This window comes from Cydia splendana, chromosome 15 (genome assembly GCF_910591565.1).
Source record: "Cydia splendana chromosome 15, ilCydSple1.2, whole genome shotgun sequence".
NCBI lineage: Eukaryota > Metazoa > Arthropoda > Insecta > Lepidoptera > Tortricidae > Cydia > Cydia splendana.
In genome coordinates, this window is record NC_085974.1 from 15,192,046 (window position 1) to 15,211,422 (window position 19,377).

Consider the following 19,377-nt stretch of genomic DNA (forward strand, 5'->3'; position numbering starts at 1 on the left):
GGTACATATTAATATTGTTGTCCTACTTATTCCCCAACTTTTGGTCTTTGTCACATAGTTTAGTTTCATAGTACGAAGTACCATTTCGTAAGTTTCGGCCGGGCCGAAGGTTCGGCCGTTTTTTGGCCGAAACCGAAACTACAGCCGTAACATGATTTTTTGGCCGAAACTGGCCGAAACCGAAATTGAAACCGAACCTTCGGTCGGACACTAGTTTTCAAAAGTAACCAGACCGTGATGACAGTAATGACAATCAATTTGATACAGATATCGGTAGTTTAGTATTCTAATTTTAGGGTGACCATGCATGTCGTAAAAAATTAATAAGTAACTTTTTTTTTTCAACACGACTAGAAAATTAACGTTAACCTCACTAATACTGATACGAAACAGTTGCTTATAATGAACGATATGCGCAGTGTTAGTCCTGCTCACGTCTCCTGAATCACCCTGTATATCGTTGTCTAAGTACCCACAACACAAGCCTTATTGAGCTTACTGTGGGACTTAGTCAATTCGTGTAATAATGTTTATTTATTTATTTTATTTATTTATCTCAATTATACAAAAACAAAATGTCTGACGTAGGCTACAGAAAAAAACAGGTTAACAGAAATATTAAATTTATTTTTCTCAAACTCAAGTATAACATCCTTAGCGCAACTTGCACCAACCCACTAACCCGGGGTTAACCGGTTAAACTGTTAACCCAGTAGGAAAAGAGCTAAGTACAACAATTATGAAGAAGTCTTCCTCGGCAACATTATATCTCGACATATGTACATAGAAAAAATAATAACTTAAGGACTCGTAATAATAAGAAAGTACCTAACTAAGTACCAAGACAGTTATGACACCTATACTGCAAAAAGTAATTCAAGACCAAAAAAAGTAAGAAAATGTTGCCGGGTCAATTTTTGAAGAGTGTGATTTTTCGACATTAGTATGGCAATTTTTCATTTTTGAAAAATCTGATTTATAATCATGGTTTTAGAAAGGGCTCTTAACAACAAAAAATATACTGTACGAGGCACCTCTGTACTTTTTATAGTTAGCTAGATATGGACGTTTAAAGATCGACATTTGTATGGCACTATTTAGCCATTTGTAAGGCTCTTTTGACATGTATAAGGCATTTTTTCGACATTGTATGGCAGTATCAACATGTATATGCCACTATTTATTATTTTTGTTGCATTTATAAGACCCTGACGACATTTGTATGGCACCTTCTCGACATCTGTATGACACTGTGTCGACATTTGTATGCCACAATTGACATTTCTACGGTCAAAATAGCCGTATAAATGTCGCCATACAAATGTCGCGACATGTCGCCAATAATATTTTTTACCGATATTTCCTACACAATAAAACCGATTCACTTATTTATTTTACTATATATTTTAACACTATATTTGCAACTATTATTATAAAATAAACATTTTTATTTCAACTATGTACCAACTTATTAAGCGTCCATACAAATGTCTTTGTAGTCGTACCAAAATATATTGAAAGAGATTCTTACCTGTTTTTAAATAAATTAAACTATTTCCGCGTCTACATTCGATGTCAATCAATGCCCAACTAACCGCACTATTGCGTCGTAAATTTAATCTAACCGTTATTCAATAGACAAAGAAGATTATAGGGGGTATATTTAAGTCATAACAAAACAGGTGCCGCGCGGGACAGCGATAAAAAGGCTTCCCTTGTTTTACTAAATAAAGCATTAATTTATCAATATGATTAAATCAATTCTCTAGAAAATGCTCTTTATAAAAATACAAAGTTGTTTGTAATACGTTGCCTACATCCAAAGTTATGATTTTTTTTATTGCGCTATGCCGCCACTGGGACACGCGAAAAACGGCAAATTTCGCCGTTTTTGGAACTTCAAATGCGATTTTGTCAGATACAAATAATATTTTAGGTACAGTTGTGCATGATTTTTAAAGCGTATAATACATTTAATGAAAATATATACATACCCAGTCTTTTAGTCTTATGGACTTCGAGTTTTAGCCCTGGGACAGCAAAAAATGCCTATTTGAAAATTGACCCTGCTACTTTTTACTAGTGCGTCTTGTATTTAAGTAAAATTAAGTAAATAAAAGTACTTTTTTAAATAGTAGGAGTAAAATTACTAATAAATAAATTATCTTAGCGTGATTATTTATCAAAAGGAATTTACTATTTTACAAACAAATTATTGCAGTGGCAACATTTCCTTACTTTTTTTGGTCTTGAATTACGTTTTGGAGTATAAGTAATAGCCTTGTAACAATGATAAAAATATAATGATATATTATTTGATCTTAATACTGATACTCATCAAGACAATTCTAACAACCCCAAACACAAGTAGTAGAGTTCCCATAGCTACCTCCTGTCTCCATCATCAGATCAGCTCTGTGCCATCATAATATTGCATTGTCATCCAATTTACATATGTGTGCAAATTTCAGCTCAATCGGAAATCGGAAAGTGGGTCTAATTTTACTTCCAAGATTTGAAAATAGTCCTTTAATATTTTTATTTTTATTTTTGACGACCGGTTTGACCTAGTGGGTAGTAACCCTGCCTATGAAGCCGATGGTCCCGGGTTCGAGTCCTGGTAAGGGCATTTATTTGTATGATGATACAGATATTTGTTCCTGAGTCATGGTTGTTTTCTATGTATTTAAGTATTTATATATTATATATATCGTTATCTGAGTACCCACAACACAAGCTTTCTTAAGCTTACCGTGGGGCTTAGTCAATTTGTGTAAAAATGTCCTTAATATTTATTTATTTATTATTTTATTTATTTATATATTTTATACTAACAGGGCAAGTTAAATAAAAGCTTTTAAAAAGTAATCGAATTATTTTAATGGAATATCGAATCCATATCAGGTCCAGGCCAATAAATGCGTCCCTGTGTCCCGTCCTAACTTTTATAACAATAAATTTGCCGATCCTCCCATCGGCGGAAAATATGGTGCACCCATGGGAACTAGGAGGAAAATTACGGTTCTTGAGGGCTTCTATTACTTGCAATGCAAAGGAGATATTTATCTATGTATAATCGAAAATAGGTACGACGAGTTCGATATTAATTAGGTATTCATGTTGATTTAGGCTTTATCATCTATCGGAACTGAACATTTATTGCACGCTTACGAGGTTATCACACTGATGCAGAAACACACGCCGCTCAGGAGTGTGAGCTAGACAGAGGAGGGGATCTACCGCAAAAATCGAAAATCGGAAACTTATCTGACTGTCCATCGCCCGAACATGCAAGAGTAATAGAAACTAATAGAAAGGTAGATAGGTAATGAAATTTCAATTTTAGATTTTTGCGGTAGACCTTCATGCGATAAACGCAGCGTTAAACGCAATGCCATTCTACATCATATTTTATAATCTAATGACACTACAAACATTGTTCTACGCGTTCATGGAGAAATATAGTGAGAATAGTGCTCACTCCATACATCAGTTTTGGTACCAAAACGACTATTATTTTCGCAGTCGGCATCTAGCATCGAGTAGCGGAATTAACAGTACCGCTACTTGATATAGTTGAATTATCGAGAAGATGGAATTGCATTTGTAGTGGTTGTATGCTGATAGTACAAGAAAATAGAAAATTCAAATATAGAATGCCTGTAAACAAACAATACTACTACATATGCAATTCCACGCTCTCGATGATTCAACTATACTAGAATTCTCGAGTGTCGCGACTCACGAAAATTGTATTGAACAACAATTTACAACTAATATTTAAAGCAGAAGGCGTTGAATATAGAGTTCCGGTTAATCCAGTTATAATATTAGCTGAAAATTGTTGAACATTAGACTTTTCGGTCGGTGCAACATCTATTAACGCTGCGTTTGTGGCATACAACAACCGCGCGCATAAGCATCATTCTTGATCTGTGAATTCGGGTGTCATGCGAAGTGGGCACTCTATTACATTCTAGTTAACGCTCGAAACGTCAACCATCATTAAACCGTCACTAATTTGAGCTATTCGAAACATCGGCCAGAGAACCACGTTCGACGTGTGGCCTTCCTGTCACACTTACGTACGAATTTACAAGTGCGATAGAGAGGCAATACGTCAAACGGAGTTCGCAGTAGGCCCTCAAATTATTTCAGCCCAAAATTCGATGCAATTGCGCCACATATGCAGTCCCAATCGCATTCTGCAGAGCACATTTGAATTGCGAATATTGGCAGCTGTTGATTAAATTACAAGTTTGAAATTTCCAAATCAAACAGTGCATAGCATAGCATCTGGAGCAACATTTATGCTACAATGCTACATACCAGTTGCGATAGCATTTCTGCGCGAACTGAACTGGATTAGCTTTTGTATACCGTAAAATGGGGTGAGTAGGGAGAAAACTGACATTCAAACCTCGATAACATTTTATTTTTGCATATGTAAACTGAATGGTATAAGTATACATAATAAATGTTCCGGACGTTTGTATTTTAGTTTTTTATGATTTTGGGTAGTTCCATTTCATAACTTACCTCGTAGTTGGGGTGAGATGGGATTTCATGCAAAGGTGATTTTGGAACATTGTTGGTTCGATTTTTTGAAGTGAAGTGACAACTTCTTTAGCGGCGCTGTGCACTTTTTGAGGTGGGGAAAAAATGTTAAACTCGAGACAGCGTAAGGCGTAAGGCGTAACCCTCTCTTTTTACCGCACGGCGAAAATGTATGCCTGAGCCTGCTGTTTCGTTTTTATTCACCAAAGAACTTTAGTCATAACGTATCATAATCAGGTCAATTATTCAAAACTGGACTTTTATATTAAGCAATAAAGCTCAATGTTTTAATCTTGTACGGGCTGAAATACGAGGATCTCATAGTTACATTCTAACTTTATATCACTCCGATATAATTCAATAAAGCTACATCTTGATGAAATCGCTAATAAAAGTGAACTCTAGTACTGATGAATAAAACTCAAAATATCATGACCAAATATATTTAGATGCGAGGTCTGCAAGGTAACTTTACAATTTCTATTCGAATTATAAACAATTAACGCTACAAATTTAAGCTCATTGGCCAGCAATTTCGGAACTAAAGTTTTTCAATAGAAAGGAGGATGGGTCAATTATACATAGTGCTGCAGACATTTTGGACTAGTCATTGAGTTTTCACTTCTGTCGGCACTCCCGGAGTGCAACCCGTTGTTTTATTTTTTGTAATGAATATCACTATAGCTCCATTTGTAATACGACTACATTATTTAGGTAGCAGTAACCTTTAAAATCCATCTCACCCCACCTGGCATTCCTTCTCTCCCCATTCATAACCCAACTCTCCACGCATTCCCTACTCACCCCATTTTACGGTACGCAAAAACTGTACAAACCCCTAATCTGACAAGTAGCTGAGCGAGGACTATTTAGCACAAAATATTTATTTTCTTGGTCTGTTTTATGTTATTTTTTGTGCTAATAAATATGCAAATAGTTCAAAAATTGCTTGAAGTGGCGTAGTCTTTGATAACAAAGATCGTAGTTCCTATTAAGATTAAATGCAGCTATCTCACATACTTACTGCTGTGGCGCAACGACCCGAAGTGGATCTTGGCCTCCGACACCAAAGACCGCCATGCTACTCTCTCCAAAGCCGTTTCTGTCCAGTCGACGGCGCCGAGTTCGCTAAGGTCTTTCTGAACTTCGTCTCTCCAGCGGTACCTAGGGCGTACGGTAGGGCGGGCAGATAAGAGTCCAATCTAAACGTCACAATGATAAGCAACGACAGCCACCACTTGAATGTACTCTGTGCATTATACTAGAGTGCTTCTGTCGTCACATGGCGAAACTAGGACGTTCTATCTATGTTGTCTACAATTTCAATATACAGGCAAAGAGAATAGAGTGTACAGAGGCGGATTGTCAAAGTAAATTATGTAGCTACAGTACATTTACTGCCATCTTTCGACAGAAGATGAAATAAATAAATAAATAAATAAATAAATATTAGGGGACATCTTACACAGATCAAACCTAGCCCCAAACTAAGCAAAGCTTGTACTATGGGTACTAGGCGACGATATACATACTTGTATAGATAAATACATACTTATATACATAGAAAACAACCATGACTCGGGAACAAATATTAGTGTTCATCACACAAATAAATGCCCTTACTGGGATTCGAACCCAGGACCATCGGCTTAGCAGACAGGGTCACTATCCACTAGGCCAGACCGGTCGTCATTAAAACTATTAGAACGCCATTTCACTTTGATCCTTATTCTTTCACTGATATGTGTTAACTTGTTAAATATTGAAATTGACGCCATCTCATCGACTATAGGCCAAAGGTTATGGCGCCAACGCTCGAAAAGATTGCACCATACCTTTGGCCTACTCTCGAGTAGATGGCGTTAAGATTAATATTTAACAAGTTAACACATATCAGTGAAAGAATAATGATCAAAGTCAAATGGCGTTCTAACAGGTTTAATCTTCTGTCGAAAGGTGGCAGTAAATTTACAAAGGCCACATAATTTACTTTGACAATCCGCCTCTATACACTCTATTCTCTTTGCTAGAACGTTCTATCTATGTTGTCTACAATTTCTATATACCCACAGCAAAGACATATGTAACTTCGTATAAGACGAATAAAGTCTAAGGAAAAAACGTGCCTCGAAATTCAAGCAAAAGTCATTCTCGAATAGATGGCGCACACACCTTTAGCCTATCCTCGGCTAGATGGCGTGACGACACCGTTTCATATTTAACAATTTTAACACATAGATATCAGTGAATGAACATGGATCAAAAAGATATAAAAATAATAAAATCATTTATCCATATATATACATTTTTTGATAACTTTATACGTTTTCATTTTCAGTTTTAGTCGTGTGTCGATAGATGGCAGTAAATTTACAGTGACTACAAAATTTACAATGACAGGACCCCTCTATACTATCTATTCTTTTTGCCCACAGGAAATGTTTACCTACACTTCATTTTACCGATGCAAAAATAGAGTACATTTTTGTCGTACATCGATTCATGTTGACTTTACATTGTTTCCACCAGGGATGTTGCGAATATTCGCATCCGCATCCGCAACCGCAGAACTTCGGCATTATTTTTAAAAATCCGCATCCGCATAAAATCGATACGGAGCTTAATGCGGATGCAGATGTCTAACAAGTCGGTACACGTCTTAGCGGCGGCGTAAGTGCTGGGTAATTTCGTCATTACCTATAACGAAATGGTCTAAATCCAGAAAAGTCGGCCAAGTTACTGTTAATTAAGACGAAACAAGAGCTGAATTTTAAATATTTTAGGTAAATATACCCGTCATCGCTAACGGAAGCGGCACCTAAAAGTAGTGCGATAAGGACAAGGCGAAAAATCCTGCGTAAAAATCTCTAAAATCGAGGTTTCGTACTCCTCTGTTTCCTCCTCCAAAACTTAACCAATCGTAACCAAATTTGGAAATCTAAATGATTATGAAATTATCTGTGTCGGACCGTTTTGCTTTTATGGCTAATTGATATCAGTTTTGAATGCCACGCCTCCCATTGCGGCATAGTCAATTAGGCCATTTTGGCCATTTATGAAGGGCTCTAGCGCCTTAAAAAACAAAAATATCAAAAAAAGCAAAACGGTCTGACACAGATATTGACAATATTAATCTGTGTTGAAAAAATCATTGCTCTAGCTTCAAAAACCACGGAGGAAAACGAGGAGTACGTTTGTATGGAGAAATGACCACTCCCGTTGGCTCTTAAATATAACGCACCTATATTCTTGCTCAAATACTAATAAACGTTTCGTTTTTTTTATAAATTTACTAAAATGTAATATTTGACGTTTTTAACTAACTAATCTTGACATCCACATCCGCATCCGCGGATGTGAGCCTTTAAATATCCGCATCCGCAGATGTCAAAATCTGCATCCGCAACATCCCTGGTTTCAATATACAAGATATTTTCAGATTGTAAACAACGTTCTGCCTAGCTGTCTTAGAAGACCTATTTCAAACTGTAAAAGTGATAACAGACTATCGCACCGGACCGCGACCTTGGTGCGGTGCGGAGCATTTATCGATAGTCTGTAAGCTTCCATCGCACATAATTATTATTAATAGCGGTGCGGTGGGCCTGCACGTCGCACCAACTGACAGGTAATAATAATACTGCTCCGCACCAATTTCCCTAGTGTGTAAGCAGCATCGCACCTATTAACAGCTGTCATTTTCAAATTATGACAGTGGAATAATAATACTGGTGCGCTCCGCACCATTTTTCCTAGTGTGTAAGCTCCATCGCACCGATTGACAGCTGTCATTTTCAAATTATGACAGTGGACGGCAATGTAGCCAGTCGATGAAATAAAAAAATGCGGAAGCAGTGCTTTAAAAAGACACAGATTTTTTAAGATTTTCATGGTTAAAGGTGCATTATATTACCTCACGCCCTTCATCTACCTCTAAAAAGCGGAACCACATTAATTGAAATTCAATCTTAAAGGATTCCATTGCAAAAATACGTTGAAGAACACGGAAATATGGGACACTTGGCAACACTGGCGCACGTGTGCGGCAGTCTGTAAGCTAGGATCGCACCGTTTTGAATGAATGAATGAATGAATAATATTTATTTTGACGGTTCGGTTTATTTTGATTTGACTCAGTTTTGACGGTTCGGTGCGATAGTGTGGAAGCCCACGCCAGTACGAGCTATTCCTAGAACCGCTCCAAGGTCGCGGTGCGGTGCGATAGTCTGTTACGGCCTTAAGAATTGATATCTTTGTATCTCGCTCGCACATATATTGAAGCCATATTTTACTTCGAACATGCCTGTAGGTAACTTTAAGATGTGAATTGTAATTGTCTACACCATACAAAAGTAGTTTTCCCAACCCCTAGATTCCCTAGTGTAATAAATTTCATTCGACACTTAGCGTGACGGACGTAATACGCGTTTGCGTTAAGTTTCAATCTGTATGGGATTTTGAACAGCGCGCCAAGCGGGACGTTTTGGAAACTCAAAATCTCATACAAAATGTGACTTAAGAGCCAACGGGAGTGGTCATTTCTCCATACAAACGTACTCCTCGTTTTCCTCCGTGGTTTTTGAAGCTAGAGCAATGATTTTTTCAATGTTTTATTCAAATGGCCTAATTGACTATGCCGCAATGAGAGGCGTGGCATTCAAAACTGATATCAATTAGCCAAAATAGCAAAACGGTCCGACACAGATAATTTCATAATCATTTAGATTTCCAAATTTGGTTACGATTGTTTAAGTTTTGGAGGAGGAAACAGAGGAGTACGAAACCTCGATTTTTGAGATTTTTACGCAGGATTTTTCGCCTTGTCCTTATCGTACTTTTAGGTGCCGCTTCCGTTAGCGAGACGGGTATATTTACCTAAAATATTTAAAACTCAGCTCCTGTTTCGTCTTAACGCAAACTACGTCACGTCACGTCACGCTATGGAATGAAATGTACACTAGCGGTACGGGGGGCTAAAACATCAAAAATAAAGTAAACCTCACAAGTAGATTTTAATCGTCTTTTACGTTAAAGTTTAAAAGGGAGTTTAAGAGAGAGAAAATAATGTACTTACCAAAGAAAGTTCAACACAAAAAAGCTTAGCCGTCCTGTAGACCTGTATACGTAGAGCGACCTCTGTCAAACTAAGTTGGTACTACAAACTAAGTTCTGAAGGTGAAAGGATCTGAATTTCCAGATGGTGCGCATTTACATAGTACCGATACAGTGTTTTTGAAAGTCAAAGAGCTTTTAGGGACGGCAAAACAAGTAGGTAATACTAAAGTATAGTTTGTACATTAGTACACTTTTATTCGATACCTATTACGATATACATCTATCACTATACCTTATAAAACAAAAACCTTAGCGTCTGTATGTATGTTCGCGATAAACTCAAAAACTACTGAACGGATTTTCATGCAGTTTTCACCTATCAATAAAGTAATTCTTGAGGAAGGTTTAGATGTATAATTTGTTAAGGTTTACTTGTGCGAAGCCAGGGTGGATCGCTAGTACTATACTGATCACTTTAGGCTCACACCCGTCCTTGGTCTCTTGAAATAAAACAGTTCACCAACCTAGAAACAATTAATTTTAGATGAAACGAAATTAAATGGGACATCCAATCAGCAAAGAGTAGGCATTGACATGTGTGTCAATATTGTCAACACACCCAATTCGATGGGCCATGGAAGTTCTAATACAGCAAGTACAGTCACCTGCAATAATATGTTACTAAACGAAGGCCGCAAAAATATCTGACACGATCTTATTTGTGGAGCCATAAGAGCGTGTCACATATTTTTGCAGCCTTCGGAGAGTAACATATTATTGCAGGTGACTCAGTGACTGTACCTAAGTAATAATGTGAGGTAACACATTAATTAACACACGTATAATCTCGGCAGTCGGCAGTCTCATGTTTTTTTTTTGCATTTCAAATTTCGGGTCCAGTCCCCGCGAAGTTTTGCGGGCTGGACATGGGCTGGATACATAAGGTCTGCTAGATTTTATATATAACTGTTATAAAATTGAGAAAGGTATGTTGAGATGGTTTGGACACGTGGAAAGAATGAGTCAAAGAAGGCTAACAAAGAGAGTGTATAAGGGAGAAGTAGACGTGGGAGTTGGAAGGGGTAATAGACCTCGGCGGACTTTCTCTGATCAGATCGGGGAAATCCTGAAGAAAGGCCAGGTCAAGAGCACTCTAAACCGGCGAGCGTGTATAAGGAATGTTATGAAAGTGAAGGAAGCGAAACAGGTATGTCAGGATCGTAGCAAGTGGAAATCCGTGGTCTCTGCCTACCCCTCCGGGAAATAGGCGTGATTATATGTATGTATGTATAAAATGTAACACTTGATGTTGTGTTATGTTGGATGATGATGATATGGTGATGAATGTGAAAATGTGTGTGTTTTGGAGGATGGGTAGTATAGATGAGATGGATTTATATGCCGTTGAACTTTTTTAAACTGTTAATTATGGTGGTCGATAGTTCACAGAATGTAAGTAATAAAACTAATAAACATCAGGTAGGTATACACTATACATGTATGTTGCTATATACATAGTTTTACAGGGACACATGGTGATTGTGTCAATTATTAATCATTTTGGCTTTCCTTTAAGTAAATACTGTGAGAATTAGGTACTTATACAGTAGAAGCGACTTTCAATCCGCCGGAGGTTGAGGGTTCAAACCCCGACTCGTACCAATCGTTGAGTTTTTCGGAACCTTATTTACCTACTAAACAGGGTGGAACATTTTGGAACTACTAATTATTTGTATTAATCGTATGGCAATAAAGTACTACTAATGTACATTGTGTCTTATAAGCTAATCCTTCAATCAAAATCAAATCCGGCCTCACCCACCCAAAACATCACAACTTCATTGGAGGCACCTTTGTACGAGGTATCATTACCATAATTAATTAAGCCTTTTGTCCTACGTACCGCCTTCGTCAATAGAGGTCGGCTTGTTTCGTTTCAAGTAACGTCGACCGTAACGAGCAAATGTATTTTTAGATGGAGTTTAGTTTCTTTAGGTAACGTTCTGTTTTCGGGACAAAAGGACGCTCATTAGTGCTTTAATAAGCTTAATACACACAAAGAATTTAAATTTCGACCCATTTCGTACCTTGTCAGCTTGTCTCAGTGTCAATTAATATGAAAGTCTCTAGAGACCTCATTGACAATGTGACAAAGTAAAAAAATGGGTAGGAAAATAAATGCTTTGAGTATACCTATAGGAAATAAGATATTCTTGATAATATTTAAATCTGGAAACAACATTCATAAATGTAAGAAGCTCACTGATATTGTATCTCTGTAAGTGTGTAAAATGTGATATTGATTTTCGTGTTGTAATATAAATTTTTAAATGCACAAAATTCGCCACTTTGTGTCATGAAAATGACAGATTGGTTACCCTAATTGGAGCAATCGATCAGTTGTTTCAGTCTAACATTGGCACAAAGGTAAATTCATATTACTTACTTTTTATGGGTAGTGAATGTGCCAATTGAAATGTCATTTTATTATCTATTCTGAGATGTAACAAATGTGCTTAATAGATCGTCATCTTCCTCGCGTTGTCCCGGCATTTTGCCACGGCTCATGGGAGTCTGCGGTCCGCTTGGCAACTAATCCCAAGAATTGGCGTAGGCACTATTTTTTACGAAAGCGACTGCCATCTGACCTTCCAACTCAGAGGGTAAACAAGGCCTCATTGGGATTAGTCCGGTTTCCTCACGATGTTTTCCTTCACCGAAAAGCGACTGGTAAATACATAAGTTCCGAAATTTAAACTCATTGGTACGAGCCGGGCCGATTTTGAACCCGCGACCTCCGGATTGCAAGCCGCACGCTCTTGCCGCTAGGCCACCAGCCGCTGACCAGTGCTTATAAATGTGCTGAATATATATGATAGTTAATATTTTATTAGCGGAGCTACTCATCAAGTTTAGTAACCACTCGTAATCGGTATCGGCCAGTAATAAAGCTTATCTATTTCATTTATTGCTTGATTCGCAGCCCTAAATATATGGGCAGTAAACTTATTGCTGTTTCAATTGAATTACAAATGTAGTGGATAATTTATTTTCTATCGTATTTTCACGGAAACGTACGAACGTGTTTTGCTATTTCAGTCAGTCTCGGTACAAAAAGTACTGAGGTTGACTGAAGTAGCATGACAAATACGAACGTTTCCGAGAAAATACGGTGGAAAATAATTACTACACTACAACTGTATAGAATTTATGGCACTGACGTTTAACCTTTTAACGGCGTCATACTAATGCAAACATCAAACGATATGCGATATAAGATAATTATAAGATTCTGCCAAATGTATACAATTTGCCGTCTCGGGATAGAGCGTTTGTCCGACTTATTACTGCAAACGTTTTTAAGGAATCAATTCCCAGTGCGAGGATATTTATGTAGATTATTTATTTATTTCATAATAGGTACAGTCGACGTCAAAGATATGTCTAAACTTTTGCACCTTACTCCTTTGTAATACTCGTAAGGAGAAAAATGTAAATATGACATGTTTACATTGTCTTAGACGTCGACTGTAGGTACTATACTATCCAAAATAAAGTTTCTCTTATTTCTTATACAGTTGCTTACACTGTAGTCATAAATTAAACATGATGTTAATGATTCCTGGTGTATTATTCCTAACGCTTCGCAACCTCATCTCTTCAGAGGGCCTACCTAGCTACAGTGAAATTATTCTAACATCACATATTTGACAGTTACAAATTGACCCTTATATATGACTTTAAGGCTATCAGTTAAACGGTAGATCTTAGCATTATATCTATAAGGGTGAATTCATAACTGTCAAATATATGATGTTAGAATAATTTCACTGTACATAAGTGGCAATCGTTGGTAGAAAATGCCGATCGAAACTTAAATAATTGGAAGTGTTCACCTGTCATCTATCTGTAGGCCGCCTTATATTTCTACTTTTCGTTTGACTTTTGTCAATTACTCGATGTGTGCCTAAATGGAGAAAATACACTTTTTTTTTGCTTTTTAAGCGGCGGTTTCTGCGTCGCAGATGAACGGTGTAGAAGACCTTAATATCATGCAACGACAGCATAGATGGAGTGGACATGTCCTTAAACGGGCGTACTCATTGGTCCTTAATAGAATATACATAAGGCAGACATAAATATATATTATAAAGCAGGCAACACGCGGTCATTATACAGCAGATAGATACAAAAATGGTCAGGCGACATAGATAGTCTGGAAGTGAAGGGAACATCAACCCAGTAGTTTACATTTGTCTGAACAGAGCTACAAAGCAATAAATAAGAGTAAATTACGACCTCCTTGTTACTCTGGAACGATATAAAAGCTAAGAAAATCCTATAGAGTTACCGGAATTGGCCGCTAATTCACCGCTGTTTGCCTATTTATCGCACAAATAAGAATTGTAGATATACAAGGTTCAAGGAACAGGCAGACGGCAACAGTAATTAATGCGATAGGTACTAACAAATGTGGATAAATAAGAATATTGTATTCCCTGGAAGAATTATATACTCTATACGGTAATTAATAGCCTATTGAAATAGGTTCTTGAACTTTCGTTAAGGGGTCCACAGATTACCAGTTCGCCGGACGATGTCAGCCTGTCAGTTCGGAACTGTCACCTTTTGCGATTAACTGACTGATATGTCTCCTAAGTAAGTATATTGTGACCAAGCCTTGTCATATCAGTTTCAGATTTCAGCGACCATAATAATATATTATATACTATACAGGGTGATTTCGGGGTCGTGGAGCAAGCGAGCCAGACATCATACAGAATTCAAAGTTGAGCCTAATGATGTTGTTAATTATTGTTTATCACCAATAATGATGATTATTTTCCAGATGACAAGTAGGAAAAAACATTTTTGCATACAATTTGGTCACCCTACTCAATGTGACGTCGCTTTCCATACAGCGTATGTCAAAAGTCATAGGGTGACCATAATTACTTTGTATAACTTTAATTTTACTTGAAGAATAAGAAAAATTTAACTAATTCTATTTTAATCAAATACTACCATATGATAATGTGGATCATTTACAGAGTCAGAAAAAGTGGTTCTGGCTCACGACCCCGAAATCATCCTGTATAGACCATAAGTCAACCAATCAGCTTAAATCGGGACTGATTGTCGATGAACCTGCACACAATAAATAAAAGGCTAACCGTCCAATATCTTACCATTCAATTTATTTTTTTGACTGGGGAAGTCATATTTTTTCTTCGCTATTTAGTCACGGCCAAGCGAACCGATTCAAAAATTCACTGGACCGAATAGTTGAATATTATGCTTTTATATTGATCGCGCATCAGGTGTCAAATCCAGGTACAAACTACGAATATGGACTCTTTTATGCTTTGGCACGGACGAAAACTTTTATATCGTTTAAACAGGTTAGCTAACACCTATAAGCTTTTAAAAGGGTAGTTTTATTGTGATGAGAGGATTTTGCGCGTGTTGAAATAAGAATTTGTTAGTGAAATGTTCAGTTTGTTTACAATATTAAACTCTTTCACGCTAAATCGGCAAGAGATGACGTATTGTTTCCAAACGTTCGTTCTATCCACCGAACCCAGGACCATCGGCTACGCAGGCAGGGTCACCACCCACTAGGCCAGACCGATCGTCATTTAATTGGTTTTTTTTTGTTCCAGGTGGTAGCAAACGTGCTACCAGACTGACGGTGGCCACAGCGATCGGTATCTGGTTGCTGGCAGCGCTGCTCGCCACCCCGGCTTATGTGGGCTCGTATGTGAGAGCCTTTGTCGTCAACCCTACTACACAGGTAACATCATTGACTCAAACTTCAACTCAGACGTGAAAACTTGCCAAGAAAAATGCAATTTTGATATGTCGAAAAATTCGAAAATAAGGTTCAAATGAGAATGGAACAGGAGACCTTTTTATAGGTCTCTGGGCGGCTAGAGGATATATCTAAAGACAGGTCTTACGGGCAATAAGAATGGGGACAGTACAGTGCCGCACGCGAATTCGAGCCAATCGTGCAGTCTTACGCCACAACGCGATTGGTTGATGAGTTCGCATCACGCGCGCGATTGGTCGCAACTAGTTGCGTTAGACTGCACGATTGGCTCGAATTCGTGAGTCACACCGCTGAACTAGCACCATTCTTAGTGTACGAGTATGTAAGGCCCGTCCTTAGATATAATATGTCAATGGGTAATATCGACTTATATTTATGTACACTAAGTAGCAAAATTGCCTGGCAAATTTATGAATGAATTCATTAATAACGTGTCCATGCAATTTTGCGTCAAAAGTATTCTCCAATAGCACGACAAAAGAAAGATTATAGTTATCTCTATGTATTAAAACAATTAGAGATCACGGAATGTACTTAGCTGATATTTTTGAATGCAAATTGTAGAGATATATATTTTTAAAGCTATTAGTCGTTAGCAGGGACAGGAACCGGTTACCTTAACCGGGGTTTTTCATAGGGTTATTTTAGAGGTGTTTATAAAAACCCCTACCATAACGGTAACCGCTTAATAAGGTAACACTTTGATTCGGTAACCGTATCAGATCGAGTTAACCTCTGTTACCGGTAACCGAAATAAAAACCCAGTCTATTCAGTTACCTCATTATGAGGTTTTTGACCAGTTTAAACGATTGTAATCTTTACGCACACTTAAATTCAACTTATTATTGAATAACCGAGGTTGGCATGGGCGGTCTATGAAGCCTCCAGCACAAACAAGTTTTTTTGCCTTTCCTTTGTTTATCTTTATACCTACTTGTGTGGTGTGTTCTTATTATAAATATTATTATATTATAACTAAAATAAATAAATTAAATAAGTCTAATAAATTAAATAAATTAAATTAATTAATTGAATTAATTAAATTAAATAAATTAAATTAATTATATAAATTAAATAAATTATATAAATTAAATAAATTAAATAAATTAAATAAATTAAATAAATTAAATAAATTAAATAAATTAAATAAATTAAATAAATTAAATAAATTAAATAAATTAAATAAATTAAATAAATTAAATAAATTAAATAAATTAAATAAATTAAATAAATTAAATAAATTAAATAAATTAAATAAATTAAATAAATTAAATAAATTAAATAAATTAAATAAATTAAATAAATTAAATAAATTAAATAAATTAAATAAATTAAATAAATTAAATAAATTAAATAAATTAAATAAATTAAATAAATTAAATAAATTAAATAAATTAAATAAATTAAATAAATTAAATAAATTAAATAAATTAAATAAATTAAATAAATTAAATAAATTAAATAAATTAAATAAATTAAATAAATTAAATAAATTAAATAAATTAAATAAATTAAATAAGTTAAATAAGTTAAATAAGTTAAATAAGTTAAATAAATTGAATAAATTAAATAAATTAAATAAATTAAATAAAATAATTAAATTAATTAAACAAATATAACAAATTAAACTAATTAAATAAATGAAATAAGTTAAATAAATTAATTAAATTAAATAAATTATATAAATTAAAAAAAAAATTCAACAAATTCAATAAATTAAATCAATTAAATAAATAAATTAAATTAAATAAATTTAATAAGTAAAATCAATAAAATCAACAAAATATAAATAAAGTAAATAAAATAAACAAATTGTTTAGTATTTTTTTTAGTTCTGACGGCACATCACTAAAACTACTTTAATGTAGCAAACCAGTAAGCAACCGATAATAAAGGTTACCATAACTGAATGAAAACCTGTTAAAAACCCTTAACAAAAACCCTATCGCGATGGGGTTTTGAGATTAACTCGGTTAAAGGTTAGGGTTACCGTTTCAATAAGGTTACCATTACAATCAGGTAACAGTATGATAGGGTTACCGAATGATACGGTAACCGAATCGATTGGGTTACCGAATTGATAGGATTAAGCGTAAAGAGGGGTTTTCCGGTCCTTGGTCGTTAGTTTTGTAGGTATATAAAGGTGCCTTGGGGCGATTAGTGATATGGTTAATTCATGTTGCGGTGCAATTGAATATGACTTTTAAAGAATAACCCTAAGGCTTCCTTTAACACGAGGTACCACAAAAAATGACTCAAACAAATGAAATATTTTCCATAAAATATCTACGATAACATTATTCAATCCGAAATCTTTTATAAAGATAAAGTGGCACGAGGTGACAAGGGTATAATAAAATTGACAAGGCAAGAGAATAGAAACAACATTTCCTCTAGTAAAGAACACGTGTAAAACTTTATACCTACCGCGTTTTTTTTAGCATAAGAAATAGTTATTTGTTTTGCCCAAAGTTGTTGTTTAACCGCTCGTGATAATATTGATACCCGAGCAAGCGAAAGATTCCAAAATTGAACCACGAGCGTAGCGAGTGGTTCGAAAAATGGAATCTTGAGCGTTGCGAGGGTTTCAAAGCACGAGGGTTAAACAAAATTTGCCCCCAACTGAAATACAAAATTTTTCACCACACCAACCCGAAACAAATATTAAATGGAAAATATCAAACAAAATCAAACCAAATCAAATCCAAATCAATGTAATTTATCATCCAAAATCATCATTCTACCAGTCAATTCTACCAGCAAACATAAGAAAACAACTCAAAATTTGCATTAGATTACTTTGCCTCACATGTGAATAAAATGCAACTTTGCTATCAGTTTTTGAAGTGCAACGTAAGCCTTTCCGAGCTGATGTGGTGATAAAGTATAAACAATCTTGACGTGTATTTTTATTAAGAAAGACTGTTGAAAAATAAATTACAGCAAATATTATATAACAGTTAGGTACTTATAGCAAGGATATATATTTACATTCTTTTGGTTTCATAAAGTAATGGTTACTAATTTTTTAAAAGCTTTTTTCAATAAAAAGACTTGTCAAGATTGTTTACCATTTTTCTAATGCTAAAAAAACGAGGTATAGGGACCGACAGCATGATCCGCGAAAGCTATGAAATTCGCTAGATAGTTAAACATCTATCCTCGTGCCGCCCACCATACAAAATTATAGCCAAGGAAGTTAGAATCTTGTTGTTTTTTCAATTAGGTTCAATTTCATTTATTCGAAAATTTTACGAGACAAATGAATTCTACCTACTTTGTTTTTAATTAAGGTTGACATTCCATCGAATCTGAGTGTACATCCTAATGTAGATTGAGTGGCACGAGGCTATACAAAGTACTAAAATCAATTTACTCACGCTAACCCAATTTTCCTCCATCTAATGATAAAGGCGTTTTCAAGAGGAATATTACGTAACCTAGCTTTTCATAATAAAGGGGATACTCTACTGAAAAATAGCCCGCGCTAGGACCCTAGATGGACTAGCTAGGATAACGCTGCGTCATTCGTAAGCGAACAACTCGCGAAATTCGCGAAAACGACGCGGCGCGGCGCGGCGGGCCCAAGGCGTTCGCGTTCGCAACGAGATCGCCCACGTCACACGTAGGACACTTCTATAGGTATCAACGGATTAATTCACCCCGCGCCGCATCACTTCGCTTCGCGTTCGCGTGTTGTTCGCCTACGTAGTACGCTGCGTAATATATAATGCTCTTGAGTCTCATGGCACATGTTTCGTATTTATCAGACTGGTATTTCCCTTGGGTCTAGAATAATATCAAGTGAACATTACGCCTGGCTAGATTCAGGGATCCTGGGATAAGTCAACAAATTAGCCAACGAAGTAGAAATTTTATGTTGTCAAACATTTGTCAAAGCTTAGGCATGAATAAGCACTTAAAATATTTG

General features: G+C 35.9%; 1 protein-coding gene across 2 annotated transcripts in view; it reads left to right on the top strand.

Moving 5' to 3' along the window:
* Positions 1-19,377, top strand: part of LOC134797750 (neuropeptide CCHamide-1 receptor-like) — a 254,313-nt gene that overhangs the window by 185,664 nt on the left and 49,272 nt on the right. For both annotated transcript variants that reach the window (XM_063770109.1, XM_063770110.1), the window contains one exon: positions 15,276-15,406. In XM_063770109.1, coding sequence (XP_063626179.1) covers positions 15,276-15,406 — 131 coding nt within the window. The remainder of the gene's footprint in view (positions 1-15,275; positions 15,407-19,377) is intronic.